The sequence below is a fragment of the Dama dama genome, chromosome 29, assembly GCF_033118175.1.
Source record: "Dama dama isolate Ldn47 chromosome 29, ASM3311817v1, whole genome shotgun sequence".
Classification (NCBI taxonomy): domain Eukaryota; kingdom Metazoa; phylum Chordata; class Mammalia; order Artiodactyla; family Cervidae; genus Dama; species Dama dama.
This window is the reverse complement of record NC_083709.1, coordinates 34274785-34297310: the sequence shown is the minus strand read 5'-3', so window position 1 is coordinate 34297310 and position 22526 is coordinate 34274785. Positions and strand designations below refer to the sequence as shown.

Below are 22526 nucleotides of genomic sequence, written 5' to 3'. Positions count from 1 at the left end.
GTTCCTAGAAGAAAACATAGGTGGTATGCTTCTTGACATCAGTGTTGGTGTTGATTTTTTAAAATCTGACACCAAAATCAAAAGTAACAAAAGCAAAAGTGAAGCTACATCATACTTAAAGTTTCTGCACAGGAAAGGAAATATCAATGAAATGAAAAAATAACCTACTAAATGAGAAAAGAGTTGCACATCATATATCCAATAGGGTTTAATATCCAAAATAGATAAAGAACTGATATAATTCCACAGCAAAAAAAAAAAATTTTCCATTTTAAATAAGCAGATTTGAATATATATTTTTTCAAAGACATACACATGGCCAAAAGGTACATTAAAAGGTGCTCAACATCAATTATCAGAGAAATACTAATCAGAAACACGTTGAGATATAGCTTCATACCTGTCAAATGGTTATTATTGAAAAGCCAAGAAGTAACAAGTGTTGGTGAGGATGTGGAAAAAAAGGAGGCCTCCCACACTGTTGTTAAGAATGTAAATTGGGGCAGCCACTATGAAAAACAATATGAAGATTCCTCAAAAAATTAAAACTACCCTATGATTCAGCAATTCCACTCCTGGGTATTTACCTAAAGAAAATGAAAATGCTAAGTTGAAAATGTATCTGCACCTTCATATTTTACTGCAGCATAATTTACAATAGCCAACATATAGAAACCACCTAAGTGTCCATTGTTGGCTGAATGGATAAAGACAACATATGTATATATATATATGTTTGTGTTGTGTGTGTGTGTATATATATGTGTGTATGTGTGTATACACACATCATCTTTATATATATATACACACACACACAATGGAATTTTATTCAGCTATAAAAAAGACTAAAATCTTGCCGTTTGTGACAATATGGATGGACCTCAAGGGCATGCTAAGTTAAATAAGTCATACAGAGAATAATTAGGAAATGGCAACCCACTCCAGGATTCTTGCCTGGAAGATTCCCATGGACAGAGGAGCCTGGTGGGCTACAGTCCATGGAGTCACAAAAATTGCATGATGGCGCATGCATGCACACACACACACATACACAGAAAGATAAATACCATATGATCTCTCTCATATATGGAATATAGTTTTTTAAAAAAGCAAGCTCACAGATACAAAGAACAGATTGGTGGTTGCCAGAGGCAGCGGGTGGAGTGTGGAAATAATGGGTGAGGAGGTCAAAGACTAAAAAGAAAAAATAAAATTTAAAATAAAACAGGATTTCCGCTTGTAATTTTAAGGGTTAACAGCTCCCCTGTGAATCCCTAGGAGTCCAGATACTTTCAAGTTAAGAGCCTTTGTTCTAAAATGACTTCCAAGGGGGTATCTGTCCCCTTACCCTACTCAAATAGCAGATGTTGGCTAAGGGCCTGCTGCTTTCTCATTGTACAGACATCGCTGTTGGTGGGAATATTTACCATGATAGGCTGGCTCTGCCAACCCTGGGAAAAGCTTAACCATCTCCATGAGCGTGGACTAACTATACACACTTAAGTCTACTTTTGCTCCAGCACCTTTGGTTTATCCTAGAGGAAATGAAACCAGAGAAAGGAAAGAAATGATCATTACTTTAATGAATTCAGCAAGAAAATAATAAACCAGATTACCCTCTGGACTGAAGGAGGGAAGGGGGCCTTGTTTAGAGGTCTTCAGCTCTCAAGTTTACCACGACATCCCTAGTACATGGTGTCAAGTCAGCTTGCATATGGTTCCTCTGGGAGGCGGCTGACATCTCTGACCACCTCCACACTACCATTAGCCAATTGCTCAGTGGTAAAGAATCCATCTGCCAATGCAAGAGACAAAGGTTCAATCCCTAGGTTGGAAAGATTCCCTGGAGGAGGAAATGGCAACCCACTCCAGTATTCTGGCTTGGGAAATCCAATGGACAGGATCTTGGTGGGCTACAGTCCATGGGGTTGCACAAGAGGCAGACATGACTTACCAACCAAACAGCAACAACGATGTGAGAATGCTCACAGAATTCAGCAGAGCCAACCATCCCACTGTGGCACTAAGAAAAGGAAATGTGATGGATAACCTTTAAACTGGCCTAAAGAGAGGCAGAATCAGTGACCTGATGACCTCGAACAAGCCCCTGCACAGGGATCTTCTGCCCCACGCAGCCTGGGTGTGGCAGCCTGTCCCATGACTGGCTAACATCTATGTCACCTTTCTCTGCTTCCCAGTGCAACGGGCCTTGCATCGGGCCTCGCCTCGCGGTGCAACACAGACAAGTCTTCTGCCAGACGCTGGATGGCATCACCTTGGCATCAGAGCAGTGCAGCGCCCTTCCGAGGTAAGGGAGAGCCACGGACTACCCCTTCCCCAGCCCTTGTGTCAACAGCGCGGAAAGACGACGGCGAGTGAACGTGTCTCCTCCAACCTCCCACGGTCCCAGCGGTCAGACACTCTCCCCTTTCACCTCCACCCTCTCCAGACCATTGGACTCCTAAAGGTAGACAGCTCAGGGTGGCCTCATGCTTACTGGATGGATCAGGCTGGGCTTTCCTCATTCAGAGATGAGAGCACAAGAGGGTGCTGCTCTTCTGAGGAGACTAGCTGGCACAGAGACTGGCTCTGGCCCCAGGGTGGACAGGAGATCAGGTCCACAAAGGGGACACCAGACCTCAAGGGTTCCACCAGCCTCACTCTTGTCCACTTCCCTTTAGAAGTTACACTGAGACCCTTGTCTCCGGGTCTCCACCTACCATTCCTACCCAGCCCCCAGCCCCTCTCCTCCTTCCTTCCCTGGGGGTGAGGGCTCATCACCCCCCTCCGCAAGGTCCCAGGCCCTGAGTGCAGCTCTGCTGGCCCCAGCCTGGTGGAGCTCATTCTCAATTCCTGCAGTGACAGAGACGCTGTAGGGATGAGCAGACGGAGGCCCAGTTAGAGGAAGGGGTCTTCTGAGACCCTGCAGCCGTTCAAAAAAAGAGATCAGAACCCAGGGCTAGCAGCACTGGAAGTTCTTGATGGATGCCTGACAGTCTTGGGTTTATAGCAGTGTGTTCACATCTGCCTCCCCTGATCCGGCCCCCAGAGGCGCAGACCCTAACCCTGCCACTCCCCCTCCCCTGGCACAGGCCTGTGAGCACCCAGAACTGCTGGTCAGAAGCCTGCAACGTACACTGGAGGGTCAGCCTGTGGACCCTGTGCACGGCGACCTGCGGCAGCTACGGTTTCCAGTCCCGGCGCGTGGAGTGCGTGCACACCCGCACCAACAAGGCAGTGCCCGACCACCTGTGCTCCTGGGGACCTCGGCCCGCCAACTGGCAGCGCTGCAACATCACCCCCTGTGAAAACAGTAGGTTCCAACCCCACAGAGCCATCTGCAAACTCCCCGCCAGGCGTCGGGTGCAACGGGCAGTCCCAGGGACCGAGCCTGAACACAGGGCAGTAGTCCCACCTTCCCAGGGATCCTGAGCCAGGGCCGGAGTCAGGTATTTTCAGAGGGGTGCAGGCGTGCGAGGATGTGGATACATGTGTCGAGGCCACAGAGGATGGCTGGGTGTGGCCCAAGGGCTCCATACTGGCCCCTGAGAGGGCCAGGTGCATTTGACTAAGCGCTGGATGCAATCAGCCTCCAGCTCACCTACAGTAGTTTGGCTACGAGTACTCCCTCGATGGCTTAGATGGTCAAGAGTCTGCCTGCAGTGAGGGAGACCCGGGTTCCATCCCTGGGTCAGAAAGATCCCCTGAAGAAGGGAATGACAACCCACTCCAGTATTGTTGCCTGGAAAATTCCATGGACAAAGGAGCCTGGGGCCTGGCAGGCTACAGTCCATGGGTCACAAAGAGTCGGACACGACTGAGTGACTAATACACACACACAGACACTCAGAGAGGACGACGAAACCGTGGCTCTTGGGGAGAAAGCACTGTTTATACCCGAGCAGTGAACAGCACTCCTCCCACTCAGCCAACACTGCAGCCCTCGCGGCTCTGCTTCCCACAGAACAAGGACCTGCCGACCCGTGCCCTCCCCCGCCCCGTGTACACCCAGCTGGTTGTGCAAGAGCCACACCCAGGGTCTGATACTCATTCCCTCCCTCAAGTTTGGAGCCTCCTCCTCAGCGCAACACCACATTTGTATCCCAGTTGGGTGGGGGACATATGTTTTCTTCCTTTGGACCCAAAATACATTGGAGGTGCTTCCTCCCAAGGACAGAGACACAGCATGAGGCCAAGAATAGGAAATTTTTAAGTCTTGCTGTGCAGTTTCTCCTCAGTCAGGGCCTCACTGAGTCTCAGATTCCCCCTGCTGAAGAGATACCCTCTAGACAGACAGTCCCGTTGCTTCTTCTACATGAGCAGGGATTACCTATGTCCTCCTGTGTGGTGCTGACCCATCTTTGCCAGCTCCCACACTCGGGGCCACTGTTTTCCATGAAAATAGTTCAGACTTAGCACGTTAACCACCGATGTGCACAGCCCCAATCCACATCAGTACTGAAGAACCATGTAGCCGGTTCTGTACTGAACTAGGACGCCACGGTGTAGGTGAAGAGTAGAGAGGCTGGCGGGAGATTATAGCAAAAAAGCTTCACAGGGAAGGGAAGATTCACATTTCAGGGATGAGGCCACCACAGGCAGGCCTCACTTGCATGCCCCCCGCCCCGAAGTGGAGCAGAACTTAGTCCTCCTGGGAACCATCTCAAGGAGGAAGAGCTTCAGGTACTCAAATGCCATGGGAAAAGGGCACCTTGCCTAGGAGGTGAGGCGGTCCCGACCACCCGCAGGAAGGAAGGGGGCTGTCAGAAAGGCCGCAGAGCCCCAGCATTCATGCCCAGCTGCAGCCTGGGGAGCAGATGGCCAAGTTCTGCCAGAGCAAGGCCATTTCAGAGGTGCCGGGCAGCGGTGGCCCTTCCAGCACAAGAGTCTGACCCCAGAAGGCACCTGGTGGCCACGGCCATGACTGAGTCTGTGTTTCACATCTCCTTTCTGCCCCCTTTCCCAGCGGAATGCAGAGACACCACCAGGTACTGTGAGAAGGTGAAACAGCTGAAACTCTGCCAGCTTAACCAGTTCAAATCTCGCTGCTGTGGAACCTGTGGCAAAGCTTGAAGACAGGGCGAGGCGAGACTACCCTGGCCGCACAGAGGACTCATGCAACCACCTCGGGCAGAACTTAAGCTTTCTTCGTTTTATTTATTTATTTTCCCCTCCCCACCCCTACACACACAACCCTCTTCGACCTCCTTCCTTGCCCCCTCCCCAGATGTGAGGCCCCAGCTGTCTGCTCTCAGCTGGCTGGAGGACAGAATGAGGGGACAGGACAAGGACGGAGGTCTGAAGGAGGCTGCAGAGCAGAACGGGCCAGACAGCAGAGCCCCCTGGCCAGCCGGCTCCCTCCCAAACCTGGGTCCCAGAGAGACCCAGGAAGAGGCCAGCGTAGGCCCCAGGACAGCAGGGAGCCAGAGCCAACAGCAGACGAAAGAGAGGGGCAGAAGGGTAGGTGCCTGAGAGTTTGTAAAGCATCGGTATTGACTCTGGACAACCAAGGCGCCTCTCCTAGCCAGGGATGGTCAAGACCGGGGAGAGGGGACATCAGCCATGCTAAAGACCCAGCCCAGAACTCAGCTCTTCCACTGGAGGAAGGGGGCTTCAGAGAAACAAGAACTCAAAACACTGTAGGGGTAAAGGGAAGCCAATCCAAGTAGCTGAAGTGGACGGTGATGCAGAAAATGAAGTAGGCAGGGCAGGGACAGAAGCACAAAGAAAGTGGTGTGTGTTCCTGAGAGGAGGGGACAGCAGGGAATGAGCAGACAGCTGGTGAGGTTCTGAACCCCAAGCTCACATGCCTGGTGGACCTCGGTGGGGTCAGGGGAGGCCCTGGGGCTCCGAGCTTTCTGCCCTTGGGCCCAGGCTGCATGCAGGAGCCATGCCCTCCCCAGGGTGGAGAGGAGTCCCCGAGGCAGCTCCGTGAACTTTCTGCCCACACCCCAGGGCAGAGCTGGTGAGACAGCAGGGCCTAGCTGTGCAGTCATGCCACCCCTGACGTCTCTTCTAAATCAAGAGTCCCCCAGCCCGGAGCTAACTGCTCACACAGGCCAAGGTGTTTTGATCTGAATAGACTGGGTTTCCTACCTATAAGGTTTTTAATGCGTCACTGAAGGGCCAGGGACTAGGGTCAGCTTGTCAAAAATCAAGCCATTAATCGACTTGTCAGAGCATCCATCAGATCAGAGCAACCACTTCCTTCCAGAGCTGACCAGGTGTGGGTGGGGCCAAGGGGCACAGCAGCAAAGCTGAAGGGTAACTAAAGCTTCCCAGAAGGTCCTTGAACGCTTTTCAACCATACCCTCCATACAGTGAAATATGATATACTCTACCAGAATTAACATACCTCGGTTTTGCTAATTCAGTGTGGGCAAAGCAGCATACACACCTAGTCATGCCATCAGCTATGGTAGAGAGGCTGTAGCAAGTCCAGTGGCAAAACTGAAAATCTGGGACATTTTGGCAAATTGCTCGTTCAGCAGAGTGGTTTTGGGCGAGTGATTGTGTCCGCCCCCCACCACATGGCCCCCATTTAGTAGAAGCTAGAGCAGAGCCGAGTGGCCAGAGTCACTCACCCCTCACACAGACTGCCCCCGGCCACGTATACAGACTCGCAAAATGCCACTCACCTCAGAGGCCACCACTGACATCAGGGCTGCATTTTCCAGCCAGCCTGGAAATACAAGTTGGGGTGGGGGGAAGACATTAAGCTTTGTGTCCGCCCCAGGTGAGCTGTGGACAGTTAAGGCGGTTTCCTCACCATAGTAATGGGCTCTGAGAAATCATGTTACTAAAAATCAGTGTAATTTTTATTTAAAATAAAAGAGAATGTTTTCTATGTCTGTATATCTTTTGTGAATATTTATTAGGATTTCTTGTATAAAAAAGTGCAATATTAATAATTGTACATTGTCTTCCAGAAAAAAAAATAAAATATTTGGGGGACTTTTTATTAACTTCCTGCAGTTGTGTTCCTGTAAACTCAGTGGCGATTATTGTATTGTTCCTATTTTTAGATGAAGCTGATGTTTAACTCTGGATCCACCCACTGTGTACAGAATACATTGTAATAGTCGGCACGGGATGATGGGGCAATAAGAGGGGATTCGTTTGTGACACAACAGTCATGCACGGAATGCAGAAGACGGATTCCATACTGGTACTAATGCAGTTGGTTCTTTCTAGTTCAATAGTTCTAGAAACCCAGTGGCCAATATTTACAGTTCCTGAACAGTGGAGGTCCTCTAGCTTGTCCACGTGTCAGGGTGTAGCAGGTGAAGATGGCTTTCAGAGCGAGCCCAGAGGACCGAGGTTTGGGGTGGGAAACAGCGTGCTCCTTCCATGAGATGAATGTACATTTACTGTTTGTTCTGTGAATCATGACTCAGCAGCACCACAAGATTATTAGGGCTGCTGAAGAATGTGGGAGGAGGCACCTCCTCCTCTAAAACACAAAACTGTATTTATATATTTTTTTTGTACAGATAATACAGCTTATTTATTTAAATCTTGTCGTCCGAGTCTCTATTAAGTTCAGCCTTCCTATCTTGTTTTGGGCAGGAGGGGAGGGGGTGAGGCTGGTTCCCAGCAACTAATGTGAGTTTGGCCAAAATGGATGAATTGCAGTTTGGGGCTTTGCCTAGAAAGCTGGGGGGCCCATGCCTGGAAGAGTCAGTCCTGTAAGTGAACCCGGAGGAGCTAAATATCCACAAATTGAGACAAGTGCTGCCTTTCACGATCAGCTCATTTACAGCCCTATGGATAGGTATACCTCAGAGATTTAGGATTTTGTTCCAGACCACTGCAATAAAGCAAATATCACAAAAAAAAGGAATTCCCATTAATTATTTGGTTTCCCAGTGCATATAAAAGTTATATTTATGCCATCCTGTAGTCAATGAAGTGTATAGTAGCATTATATCTTTAAAAACAATGTACACACCTTAATGATAAATCTGTTTTTGCTAGAAAATGCTAAAGATCACGTGAGCCTTCAGCAAGTCATAGTAGCAACAAAGATCACTGATCACAGAGCACCATAACAAGTAATGATGAAAATTCTGAAACATGGTGAGAATTACCAAAACGTAACACAAAGACGCAAAGTGAGCAACTGTTTGAAAACTGGTGCCAACAGGCCTGCTCAGGGTGGGGTTGCCACAGACCTTCAATTCTAAAACACAGAGTATCTGCAAACCACAATAGACCAAAGCACGATAAAGCACGGTATGTGTGAGAGGGAAGACGGGAGCCACGGCACCTTCAGGAAGAAGAGCAAGCGCAGGCATCTCTGGGGTGTATGCAGACTTGGGTGCAGGAGGAGCCTCACTCCCGGTCAGGCTTCCCGCCCCCAGGGGCATGCACCCTGGGTGTACACCCTCATCAGGGCTCCATCTAAAGATCATTACCACATTTCAATCCTCACATGAACCCTATGATTATCTCCACTGACTTACGGGTAGACAGAGGCCCAGAGAAGCCCAAGGTCACCCAGGATTCAAACCTGAGCAGTTTGGCTTTTTAGCCAGAGCCCTGCCCTTCCCTCGGAGGCCAGCCGCAGCTCCTCTGTGCAATAGCCAACATGTGTGGCCACTCTGGTGTGGGCATCGTTCTCTCCTGCTGCTTGGAGGTTGGCAGAAGCCAATGGTGCGACTTTTAAAAGAGACGTTGCTTTTGCACCCTCTAAAACCAATGCTCCTGGCATTCAAGGACTCCTAGCTCCCCCTCTTTTTTAAAGCATTTTAATAAAGCTACTAGAGAAAGTGCAAAAGAAAACAAAAGCCTGCTTGTAGAGTTCTTTATAAACAGGCTCTGGTGAAAGAGCAGCGTGTCCCCAGGCCCAGAAGACACCCACACAGGGACCTTTGTGAGAGACACTCCAGGGGACCCCAGCCTGCAAGCCCAGCTCCAGCCTCTTTCAGCCACTCAACCTAGCATGTGACAATCTGTTCTGCAGCATAAAAGTATGCCAGCAAGCTCTTCTTGAAATTCCAATTATTTTCTAAGGAGTTGTGGGTTTCGCTTTAAAGAGAAGACCAATGCTAGCGCAATAAATACTCACATACCAGCAACCAAACAATGTCCCCCAGAGACCCCCATGGAGGGTGGGGGGAAGGAGAGACGCCAGAGAGAAAACCTAGGACGGCTCAAAGAGTGGGGAGGCCTCAGACAGAATGTATGGAAAATTTTCCAGCCAAAATCACAACGCTCAGCAGGGGGAAATGAAGAGATCCTGACCAAGATGCCACCAACGACAGTGTAAGAGTTTAGAATCTTAACCACGGGCCAGTCCTGGGATTGTGACTCCTCATGTGAGGGTCCCCTGCTTGGCCTCAGAAGTGTCCATCTTTGACAGGATAAGCTGAGAAAATCTGTGGACCCATCGAGTCCAGGATGATCAACAATCATCAGAACTCTCTTGTACCCCAGCTTCCTCACCTTTAAAAGAAGATACCTCACGTGACAGGTTGTTGTAAGGAACTGGTTAATTCCTGTTGAGGAAACGGGTGCCTCGCCTATCACTGACACATTCCTTGAATGTTAACTGCTATTACCATCATCCAGGCTACCTTAGAGAAACGCAGAGATGAAGGGCAGGGCTGGCAGAAGGTTTATCTCACATTACTTCCCATTGTCAGTTTTCAAAGACTCTTGCCTATGTTTTCATTTTCAACTGAGAAAGACATCAGCCATTCCTTCAAAGTTCAATACCAGCCAATAGTGTAAACGAGAGGTATTAGGAACCAAGCTCTTCATCATGGAAGAAAACCGATCCCTCCATGTAGCAAACTCAATGATTCACCAAAATACTGACAAGCTCCCAGAAAAACATCCCAAGACAGATATGATTTTATAATCCCAATGGACAACCTAGTCTCAATTCAAAATACTCAAATGTGCACATAATTGCCATTTCCTTCAGTTTAAAAAGATGGAGAGATAGTCATTCATGAGCAAATATACAAGTTAAAGTAAAAGCTAAAATTAAGGATATCTTACTTACCAAGTTGAGGGCCATAAACAGCATGGTATTATCCTCTCACTTCATCCTGCAAATAAGATCAAAGGAAATAATCCAATTTTATTAATGCTTTTCAGCTAAAATGAGACAAGACAGACCTAAATAACTTGTGAGACTCCCCCAAATAGGCAAATTCATCTACAAAGGGCAAGGGAAGATTGAGGTAGAGAGAAGGATGAAGCTTTGGGGAAATAACCCAATGAAAAGCTTGATCTGTTTGGCAAAATAACCCACAGAAGAATAAAAGAGGAAACAAAACAAGGTGACACCCCCTTGATGTTTTCTGTCTGTGTCCCTCATTTTGTTCAATGAATGAGCTGTGATTTAAGGACTTCAAGATTCAGAGTCAGAGTGCATTAAATGTGAGTGAAATCAGGGTAGGTTACGTATCCATGTCCTATACTGCCAATTAGGAAAACATCAGTGTTGATGCAAGCCTTGAAATAAATAGTGAACAGTTGAATACCCAATGAGTTCTACCAACCCTCTGAGGTTAATCTAAAATTATTGTCTGCCCCTCACATACCCCTCCTATCCACCTGAAGATGCTTTCACAGGTCACATTTGTGTGAGCTGATGAGCCAAACCTTAGCTTCTTCCTCATAGCACCCCAAGGTTTTCAACTGTTGCCACCCCCAAAACTGGAAGGCAGGTATTTGCAAACAAGCCTCTGCTAAGAAGAACTGAGCCGTCACCTCCTCCATCGGCGAGAGGTTTACAGCTTCAATCAGATGGATTCCGTGAAGCACCTGGACCCCATCAACCACGTGCGTCACGCTTCTGATAACACAATATACAGATGTCACTCACCTCTGCGTTTTCCAAAGGCAAAATCCATCTTCAACCGACCATATCCCAGGCTGCTCCTACAGATGTGGTTTATATATGGATAAACAGAAATTAAATGTGTAGTTTTTATGTGAGTGAAGAGAAAGCAGACAGTGGGGAATGGTTCTCCTGCTGAACATAAATAATGTTTGCTTAAGCAGAATGTTTAGGAGGGCCTGAGAGAGATCGCACGGTCAGCGTCCAGACCAGAAAGCATGCCTGGGAAACCTGCCCGCCTCTCCAAGACGACATAAACAGCTTTCCTCCAGGCCTCTGTGATGGCCAGGGGTGACCTCGTTCCAAATCCCACAAAGGAGAGTAGACAAGCTGTGAACTGGTTGCCAGGTGAGCAACTCTAGGAAAGCTTGAATGGTCAAGGCAGGGAGGCGAAGTGAGTCAGGAGCTTGGTTTTCTTCCCTCAATCCCCACCACCATTTTTAAAATAACAATGAAAGGGCCAGGAAATGACTTAGCGGAGGTCAGTTGGAGGATGATGAAGTTGGTCATCAGTCATCCAGGTGGCCCGGTCCCACAGCCAGAGCCCAGCACATCACAGTGGCAGACACACAGAGGTGCCACGTTCATGGCCCAGTCACTCCTGAATTGCCTTTCTTCCCCTGCACTGGCCCTCCCTACAGGAGCAAAAACAGTCAAGGTCACCACCGGAGAACAAACCCCCTCGACTTGGATCCTTCTGCACCATGAAGTTCCTGGGCTCCACTGGGATGGAAAACCATCGACCTGTCCATCCAGGCCTAGTGGGCCTCACTCTGCAAGCCCCCACCAGGCAGTCCTCCATCTCTTCTCATCTCATCTCCTTCTCCCTCATCTCTTTTCCTGTTACATACCTTTCCTTTTCTTCAGAGTCTGACCAACTCTGGCTATGCACCAGCTCTGTGCCAGGCCCAGGCTGAGCCCTGAAAACACAGGGGTGAAAGCCTTCTCCCTGTCTTGAGCCCCAAGGAGTTCAGAGTCCAACCAGGAAAGCAGATACACCCCACCACAGACGCCAGTGCGTCCTGCTCCTCCACGTTTGGGGAAATCTCCAGTCCAGTGTTCTTCCTCATTTGGTTCTTTCCACAGTCAGCAGGCATGAGTTTCTTCTTTTATTCCTGACTCTCTCCCACTGGGGCTTTTGCAAAGGTATCCTGACTGGACTCCTTAAATCTGTCCTGTCTCCTCCAATTCACTTCCCATATAGCAGCCAGAACTAATGTAATATTGCCTGCAAACACATCAATGTAAACTGATGGCTGTGGGCGAAATAGACTTAAATCACACCCTAGGGCCAGCTAGCTAATATTTAATTATCTAATCATAAATCTACTCTCCAAAAGTGACCACTGCAAGCATTTCAACTATTGTTAACTTAATCTGCACCAGAGGGTCTGTTAATTACACAAGGTTCATTAATTACACATCAGTGAAATTAGTTGTATGGGCAGATCGGAAAGGGCACACAAGCACCACAGCCCTTGTCCAAATAGTCTAGGTATCCAGCAAACCCAACAGCCTGGAGCTCCAAGTCTACCCCCCAGCTCCCACCCAACTCTTGCTTGATCTAACTGGAGAAGGCTTTGGCTGATCTTACCATAAGAACATCCACCTTGGAATAACTCTCAGAGTGACTAGGGCTGGAACAACAGGACTTATTCAAGTTCACAGAGCACTGGGCCAGTTTGTGGGCATTTTATGCTCATACCTGATATGCTTCCCTGGTGGCTCAGATGGTAAAGAATCCGCCTGAAATCAGGGTCTGACCCCTGGGTTAGGAAGATCCCTGGAAAAGGAAGTGGCTACCCACTCCAGTATTCTTGCCTGGGGAATTCCATGGACAGAGGAGCCTGGCAGGCTACAGTCCATGGGGTCACAGAGTCAGACACGACTGAGAGACTGACACACAAGCCTAATATCAGAATTTGGCGTGAGACTGTTTCCACTGAAACACACCACCTTAAGGAATGAGGCGGTGTAGGTGGAAACTCAGAGCTCCAGCCTTTTTTTTTTTTTATAATTTTATTTTTAGCTGAGCTGGGTCTTTGTTACTTCACGGGCTTTTCTCTAGTTGCGATGCTCGAGCGTCTCATTGCAGTGGCTTCTCTTGTTGCTGAGAACTGGCTCTAGGACATGTGGGCTCAGTAGTTGCAGCTCCCAGGCTCAAGAGCACAGGCTCAACAGTTGTGGTGCACGGGTGCTGAGAACTGGCTCTAGGACATGTGGGCTCAGTAGTTGCAGCTCCCAGGCTCAAGAGAACAGGCTCAACAGTTGTGGTGCACGGGCTTAGCTGCTCCATGGCATGTGGGATCTTCCCAGATCAGGGATCGAACCCGTGTCTCCTGCATTGGCAGGTGGATTCTTTACCAGTGAACCACTAGGGAAGCCCTCCAGCCTCTCCTGATGGAGCTCCTATTTTCCCAAGATAGCCTGGAAAGTATTGGTCAGCCAAAATGGCTTAAATTCATTCACCAAGAAATCTCAAAAGACAAAAGGGTTATACCAGTCCTCTGTTCTAAAGCCTTCTACACCTTCCCACTGTTATCAGGATAAGGAACAGACTCGGTGAAATGCCCCAAGGCACCCTGCAATAGCACCGCCTCATCTCTACGTGACTGACCTCAGCTCCCTAGAGACTCCATGTTCCATCTTCCTTCCCCTTCTCACCTTCCATGAGCCATGGAATGCCAACCACCACAGCCACCACCACTTTTCACTTGTGAGTTGTCTTGGCACCCAGGGCAGGGAAAACATGGAGGCTTTAAGATGTTTGCTTCTTAAAGATTTCCTAATTTCACAGCACTTTCCCCCACTGCCTTGCAGCCAAGGTAGAAAACTGAGGCTCTCAGTCCTTCACCAGCCCACAGAGATACAAAGTCAAGGCCAAAGGTAGGAAACCCTGTGTTCACAAAGCATCTCTTCCCCCTCTGCCCCTCTTCTCCTCCCTCGTTGCACACATCCACTTATTTCAGGGCCAAGTTTGAACTTGGCTCCTGCAAGTGGCTGAAAAAAATGAAATGATGATTATTTATCATACCCCCTCTTCTAAATAGAGTAGCTGCCCACAAATGCTTCTTGTTTCACTGAAAAGATGATGGGTGAAAATAAAGAAGACCACAACCAAGAGAAGACGACACTGTGTAACCCTATAAAAGGATGAAGAAATCCTGAAAGACAAGATCTGGGTGACTGTGGCTGGAGAGGCTGGGGAAGGGGAGACAGAGGAGCGAAGTGGGAAGGTGAGGGGAGTCGCCTATCATATCAAGATAGTCACAACCTCCAGGGAGCCATCACCATCTTCCAAGCTGATCCCCATCCTCCTCCTCCCCCCTCACAGCACCCAACACAATTATAATTACCTGTCCAATCCTGGTGCCTGGGAACTCAGAAGATCTTTCCTTCTGTACTTCAGGAAAGAACCCAATCTCCCTAAAGTTGTAGCGGAGAAAGGAGAAACAGAAAGAGGACACATTTCTAGAAAACCCTAGGATGCTCGGGTCACCCCTGGGCCATACTGGGTCCACAGTGGTGAGTGGAAGTGCCAGGCCTGCCTGGCTGCAAGAGCCCCACTACACCCCACTGGCCATGTGAACGATGGTCCCGCACTCAGACGGCCCAGCCCAACTCTCCTTGACCTCAGTGGATGGCAGCTCCATCCTTCCAGCCACTCAGACCGAAGGTTCTGGAGTCATGCTTGATTCCCTCTTCATCTCACTCTACCATCAGCCAGAACGTGCCAGGATGGGCCACTTTTCTCACTGCCCCCAACTCCACCGGCCAGGCATCTTTCTCTAGGTAAGAAGCCCCCTACCAAGCCCTGCTTTTACCCTGGCCCACTGCTGCCCCCTTATAGCACGCGACAGGGCAACCAGAGCAACAGCCGTAATGGAAACCTGATCCGGCACTTCCCAGTTGCAAGTGTAGCGCTGGCTCGCCCTGGAGTAAAAGCCAAATTCCTGGCAGTGGTCTCTGCACTGGCCTGGCAGTGGCCTCAGGACCACTCCCTGGACACACCTGGACCGAAATATGCTCATGTCAGGGCCTGTGCTCCAGCTATTCCTAAACACCCTCTCTCTTCCTTTGAGACTCTCCAATCTCCCTTTCTCAGGGAGGCCCACCCTGACTACTCCTTTCAAGACACCCTGGGCCTCCCAGAACTCCCAGGTCCTCTTTGATGACTTTTTCCTTTTTCCATGGCTCTTATCACCGTCTAAGTTACCATACATATGATACTTTTTATCATGTGTTTATTATTACATTTATATTATATATTATTAGATACACTTATATATTTGTTGTCGTTTAGTCACTAAATCTGGAGAAGGCAATGGCACCCCACTCCAGTACTCTTACCTGGAAAATCCCATGGACGGAGGAACCCGGTAGGCTGCAGGCCATGGGGTCGCAAAGAGTCAGACATGACTGAGCGACTTCACTTTCACTTTTCACCTTTATGCATTGGAGAAGGAAATGGCAACCCACTCCAGTGTTTTTGCCTGGAGAATCCCAGGGACGGGGTCGCACAGAGTCGGACATGACTGAAGTGACTTAGCAGTAGCTGCAGCAGCAGTCACTAAGTCGTGTCCAACTCTGTTGCAACCCCCGTGGACTATAGCCTGCCAGGCTCCTCTGTCCATGGGGTTTCCCAGGCAAGAATTCTAGAGTGGGTTGTCATTTTCTTCTCCAGGGAAACTTCCCAACCCAGAGGTCAAACCCACATCACCTACACTGGCTGGCAGATTCTGTACCAGTGAGCCACCATGGAAGCACATGTTAGCTGTACAGTATATTTATTATTGAGTGTTTGTCTCTCCCCGACTAGACAATAAGCCCCACGAAGGGTAGGATCTGCATCTGCTCTGTTTACTGATTAGCCTAAAGCATCTAATAAATATTTTCTGAAGGAATGAATAAATCTATATGTGCATGTATTTACAGATGGCAGGAAGAGGAGGAGAAGTGTGGCCAATGCTGTGACAGATGGTGCGTCCTGTCCCTCCTGGTGCTGGGGCTGAGACAGCGGTTGTGGGGCGGAGGGGAAAGAGAGGCGTATCTAGGGAGAGGCACACAGGATGCGCGGTGTGGAGGGAGAAGGCAAGCTTCCTGAGCAACCACCCACCAGACAAGGGACTCACTGGACGCAAACTCGTTGAGAAACTGGAGAACGCCTACAGGCTGTCTGGATGGGTCCCCTAGAGGTGCCCCCGGGGCAGGAGGGTGGTGAGAACTGTCGCTGACCCAGGAGTCTGGGCAAAGGGCTGCACAAACCCTGTCATAACCTCAAGTCCGATGGAGCCCGGGGCAGCCGGGAGAGCAGAGGTAGGACACACAGCAATCACCGGAGCCCAGGACACTGCCTCCCTTTGAGAGCTTGTAACAAAACCAACACAGTAGACGGGCTGTATGTTAGCAGATCACAAGGTGAAATTATCTTTTTCCTTGAAAAATCCCAAGGGATCCTTTTCTAGAGGCTAAAGTGATTATTTTAGACCGAAAGCTTAAAATGTAAAAATCTCTGCAAACAATCTTTATCTCTGGATGTAATCATTCCTTTATATATATATGACTTGTAAAGCAAGCAAGCATCATGGAAAGAAGCCCTATTGCAACTTAATCAATATTTTTATATCTGTGTGTGTGTGTGTGTGTGTGTGTGTGTGTGTGTGTGTGTGTGTGTGTGTGTGTGTGTGTGTGTGTGTGTGTGTGTGTGTGTGGTGTGTGTGTCCAGGAGTAATTCATAAGTCTGAATGCTAACTCAGTACTAGGTACAGTGAAGAATCACTCATACAGACATAGTTCTTTCAACCTTATTATTTCAGAAGCCACACCTGCAAACTGAATGGCCCCTTAAAAACATTCCAGGGACCTCCCTGGCAGTCCAGTGGTCGTGATTCCTCACTTCCAACGCGAGGAGCATGAATTCAATCCCTGGTAAGGGAACTAAGGTCCCACATGCTACACAGTGCGGGCAAATAAAAACTTTTTTTACATAAAGCATTCCAAATTGTGTTCTTTTCTCTCAACCTCCAGAGTCTCCTACCTCTAGCTAGCTAGCATCCTCCTTCCTCCAAATCCAAGGCATCATTCAAAAACATCTTTGCTGTTCACAAGATTTGTTTTACAAATGTCATTTCCTCCAATGTCCTGAGCAAGGCTGTGAGTAACTCGCCAAGTTGCTTTACCTCTCTGAGCCTCAGCTCCCTGCCTGGACAGGAGAATAACACACACAGAAGGGTTGCATGTGGATAAAATGAGGTGGTGTGTGCTGGTGCTGTGGGAAATTGACACAGGAGATAGGGAAACTTTCCCAGGCGCCTTGGGCCTTGCACTTAGCTGTGCCAGAACCTCCCATTTATCAAGAAGCCAAACAACATCAGTGGATGGTGAGTAGGATGTTTCAGCACTCAGAGCTGACCCCGAGGCCCGGCAGAATCCACTGGGTTTCTGCATCATCAAAGAAAGGTCCAACCACATGTTTGCATGCGTGTGTTTTACTACATTCTAAACTTCTTTGGAAAAAAATGTGCAATGATCTCTTGGCAGTGTTTCTCCATGTACGCGCCAATGAGTCTTGCAAAACAAAAGGACTCTGCTGTCAGAGTTGGAAACTGTTGTTTCCTGCTCAGCATCCATCCCTTCCTTCCTTGGAAACCACGTCCCACTTTTCTCTGGGGCAGCCCCCTCACCCCAGCCTCCTACAGTTCATGTAGTTTGCATGGGATTGACCCCACATGTATATACACTGCTCAGTCCAGGGGTGTCTGGGTGATCCTGGCCCAGAGAATGAGTATTTTCCATCTCCCTGGCCAGGGCCATCAGTTCGGGGATCAGCAATGAGACTCAGTCAAGCAAGAGAAACTCAATTCAGGGATGTTTACTGGAACCACTGGAAAGGAGAAGCACTTTAGCTAAAAGGATGCTGTAAACTCACAATTGCTGTAAACTACCATTTAGAAAGGGCCTGCTTGAGATGGCAATGCAGAGAAAAGGAAGCGCCTATCACAGCATCCAAGCCTCTGGATCCAGCTACGCCTGAAGGCCACAGACAAAGCTCTGGTCTGCTCAACCGCCTGAACCAACAGCTACTCTTTTTCAGTTTGAGTACTTGGAATTACTAGAATGCTAATTCACGGCCTGGAATAAACAAAGTTAAACAAGGTGCCTTTACTATAGGGCTCCACAAAGACTTCAAAGGATCAAAATGCATCACACATCTCCAACAGGAGGATATAACAGGCAGCCTCTCCCTGATCTACATGTCCAGTGACCATATCCCATATCCCAGGGCTGGTATTCCACAGACATTGGGCTGATACACATTACCTGTAGGTTAACCTTATATTAAAATACTCCAAATCCCCATTCCCTTATTATTCTGAGACAAACGGGAATTTATTTTTCCAACACTGTTGATGCATTTACCCAGACTTTAAAAATGTGTATGATTTTTTCTTCTTAATAGCACAAACTGTGGTATATTTTCCAGACTCAATAAAATATGTATGCACATACGTGTGTGTGTGTGTGTGTATTATACTGGGATGATTCATGAGCTGCCATGCTTTTGAATACTGCATTTTTTAATAGTCTTCTTTTTTTTTTTTTTTTGGCCTCTAATCCCAGTGCCAAGCTATTAGTTGTCAGTGCTTTCTGTTCTAAATGTGTCAAACTAGCAGCAGTCTCTCTTACTCTTCTGAGGGCTAATAAACAGGGAAAAAAGCTCATTGGAAATCTGTGTTTAAAAAAAAAAAAGTGGAGGAGAGGGGCCAATATGCTGAGAGTGAGCGCTGTGTGAAGTACCTGAGTTTCCACACATGAAATGCATGTCAATGACTTTGGCAGCTTACAAGATGCTTATTTCCAGGTCTTGCCTCAGATTTGGACAGCTGAAGTTTCCAAATAATTGACCTCTGAATATAAGAGGTGTTATAATGCTTAGCCAAGAAAAGAGTCCCTCCAAGTCAACAGTAAGCATTGTGCCCTGCTTAGAAACTTTCAAGTGAAAAGTTTTGTTGTTTTTTTAAGCCCAAGAGAGCCTATTGTCCAAAAAATTCCATTTCTTAGTTTATAAGTCATCCACTGGCATAGATGTGTCAAACTGCAGTCATTTTACAGGTATTTTGTCTGCCTTAAGTAGCTGCTTGCCTGTTTAAAGGGTGTTTGTAGGCTCCTTCATTTTCTGCTCCTATAACATGAAATGGCCTTCCCAGGTGGCACTAGTGGTAAAGAACCTGCCTGCTAATGTGGGAGACACAAGAGATTCTGGTTCGATCCCCGAGTCGGGAAGATCCCTGGAGGAGTGCATGGCAACCCACTCCCGTATTCTTGCCTAGCCTGGCAGGCTACAGTCTATGGGGTCGCAGAGAGTTGGACATGACTGAAGTCAAGTAACACGCATGCATTGCGGTCACATGTAAGAAACCAAGCTTCACCCCATCATTGAAAGAACAACCTTGGTCCTGATGAGGTAGGCAGGTCACAGGTATACAGGCAGGCTGTCTGGTTTGGGCAGTAAAAGCCCAAGAAAATCAGTGTTTCAGATTCAACCACAGGAGTGGAAAGTTCCTGAATCCTTTCAGTTAGCATCAAGCTGTGTTTGCTGCCACACCTCAAGACCTAACAAGGAAAAGCCATCAGTACATCTCATATCAGCATCCGAGGACCCAGAGGCAGGGACCCAGGCACCTGTGGCCCAGAAGTGTGACTTAAAGAGGAGCCCAGCTTAGCACTACCTTGATGCCTTTTCCAGAATCCAGAGCACATGTTCTAAAAGGTTCACAGGCTCCTAGGCTCCCCCAGGGCACCCTCCAAGTGGGAAGGAGACCAGCACCTGCTCAGCCAGCCATGTGGAAACTCTGAGCTTGTCCGGCCAAAGAAAACACCTCTGCTGGCCTCCACCCCCAGCGCTTATGCTCAGAAGGGCCTCTGTCCTCCGCTTCAAGGTCTGAGGACCAGATGTGGGCCTGGGGGATGGCCTGGCAGGTCTGAGAAGCCAGGGGGCCATTTAATCCTCCATTAGGACCTGTACACACCCCGCCAGTCCAGCTACTTCCTCACAACAGCTGCACAGCTGAAAAGCCCTTTTGGAGAATCTGGATCACTCAGTACATCTTCAGGCCCTAAATGACCAGATCCCCAAAAGAGAGCACCCCTATGGGAAGGATCTGTTGTGCTGATCCTATTGCCTTTGAGCAATCTGCTTCCCTCCTGCGTTACAGGTAGAAGTGTGGAAGAGGGTGGGGAGGACAACTGCACTGTGTACATTACTGCAAACACTTTTAGGGCAGTGTGACTACAAATGAAAAGGTATTTGGAGACACAGCAGGGAGGACTGGCTCCCTCGCCACCCCCAAGCAAGGCCCCAGCCAGGACTGATCCTCCTGGTGTCAGGACTAGGCTGTGGTTTCTGCTTCAATAGACGGCTCTCTCTGAGCCCCCAGACCCTCCTCCATGAAACCGCTGGTGATGTCTGAAAGGGGTAAGGAGGACAGCAGTTGAGGCCCGAGGATGGAGTGGGAAAATGCTATCCAAAGCCACATGCACAGCCTTGGGGAACAGCCTAGGGTTTAGAAGGCAGTGGCCCAAGATCCAGGACTCTCTTCACTGCAAACACTAGTTGACCTGGTACTTATTCCATGCTGACTGCCCACGTTTGCCTTTCAGTCCCTTCAGGGGAAAAAGTCACCCTCCGGGTGTGCTTCCCAGTGGAAAAGACCCCAAGAAAGTCCATTAGTCTTGCTCCACCTTCAGTGGGCTCTCTGCCCAGGCAAGTGGTGCCAACTCAAGCTCATCTCCAGCCTGCCCCCTCATATACACCATTCAACTCTTTTAAGCAATACTGAAATTATAAAATACCGTAGTGAAGAAGATGGGAGGAGGGTCATCAGTGAACGAGGGTTTTCAAGAAAATGGAAGAAGACAGGAGAGAGATAGTAGAACAATGACTGACAAGCATGGAGCAGACAAGCCCAGAATAAAAATACCACAAGAATGCTGGGGCTGATAAGGAGTGGGTCTGACAGGCAGAATCTGGCAGGAGCTCAGGATCTGAAATAGCAGGTACCACAGAGAGCAGAGTGACAAATGGTGCTAAAAGTGGGAACTGCTGAAAGAATCACTGACAACGGGCCCTGCCTTCCCCAGCCTCTAGTCACTGCCTGGCCTAAGATCGTGGAGCCAAGGCCTAAAAAGGGAGGCCCATCTTCAAAGACATTGACTCCTGTGAAAATGCAACAAGCGGTATATTGGAGATTTTTCAAGCTACCCTTGGTGCTGTGTTTTGATCATAATTGGGAAGCCAACTGGAAGCGGGGGGGGCAGTCCTGACCTTCAAAAAATACAAGTGATGTGCCAGAGTCTTTAACCACACAGGCAGCCCTCATTGTAAGGTGAACCAGGGAATGAGAGGTGCCCTGGCTATCTAGGCTGCTGACACAAGGCTGCCCTCTGCAAAGCACGGGCAGGAAGACACCGTCACTGGGAGTGGCACATCCCAGTAGATGCCCCCGGTCACCATAGCACAAACCAGCAGGCCACACTACTCCACCAGAGTCTCCACACCAACTAACCCCACCACCTCCAGGCCATCAGCCTCACCCTGAGATCCCACTTTCTTTGAGCAGAATAGAGCTTTCCCATCTTTGAACTTTAAAAACCCCACCTGTTTGCATCTCCAGAGCCTCATCCCAGAGCATATTGGATTCTGCACTGGAGCAGGTTCCCTGCTTGGCCATACTTTTTTGTTTGCATTTGATTTCTGGTCTCTAATAATTTTTCTTTTATAACGTGCTGAAAGCCTTGGAAACCCTGGAATGTGGTAGGTGATTAAGCTCCCACTTCATTCCCACAAGTGAGAAAGGCATGAAATAAATAATGTGTGTGTGTTTCTAGACAAGACAACACGTTTGAAGTCTTTCACCATCAGAGTTTGTTAAATAGGATGCTATGGGGTCTTAAAGCAGTGTGTGCACACATGTACATGGGTTTTCGTAACTGTAAAAGAATTTTTCTCCAACAGTCTTTTATAGGGGAGCCCAATACATAGAACTGACTACAAGAAGCTGCCATGGGAGAACAGGGGAGGGGAATCAAGGCCCCATCAGCTCAGATCACTGTCTTTTTCCATTCTTGTGACCCAAGTAATGCTCTTAAATGACATTTCCAGGGAGCACAGTTATCAACCCCAACTCAGAACAACTAAAAGTAAATGAACTATAAGAAAAAAGGAGGTATTTAAAACTACATAAAATACACAAAATTTAAAATATGAGCAGTGGGACTTTCCTGGCGGTCCAATAGTTAAGAATCCACCTGCCAGTGCAGAGGACAGAGGTTCTATCCCTGGTCCGGGAAGATCCCACATGCTGCAGAGCAACTGAGCCCATGAGCCACAACTACTGGGTCTGTACTCTAAAGTCCACGCTCCACAACAAGAGAAACTGCGGCAATGAGAAGTCCGAGCACCACAACTAGAGGGTAGAGCCTGCTCGCTGCAACTAGAGAAAGCCCATGTGCAGCAATGAAGATCCAAGGCAGCCAAAAATAAATAAATATTTTTAAAATGAGTAAATAAAACACGAGCAGTTGTCCTTACCTGCACACTTGTGAACACTGACCAATAAAATCACAGGTAGTTTCAGCGGCAGAATCCAGCAATCTTCATCATCATGATCAC

At 48.4% G+C, this 22526-nt stretch overlaps 1 protein-coding gene across 1 annotated transcript in view; it reads left to right on the top strand.

Annotated features, from left to right (window-relative positions):
• Positions 1-7516, top strand: part of LOC133048526 (ADAMTS-like protein 1) — a 216103-nt gene extending 208587 nt beyond the window's left edge. Inside the window, exons 11-13 of the mRNA XM_061132224.1 lie at positions 2199-2308; positions 3093-3313; positions 4967-7516. Coding sequence (XP_060988207.1) covers positions 2199-2308; positions 3093-3313; positions 4967-5073 — 438 coding nt within the window. The 3' untranslated portion in view covers positions 5074-7516. The remainder of the gene's footprint in view (positions 1-2198; positions 2309-3092; positions 3314-4966) is intronic.
• Positions 7517-22526: the final 15010 nt, after the last annotated feature.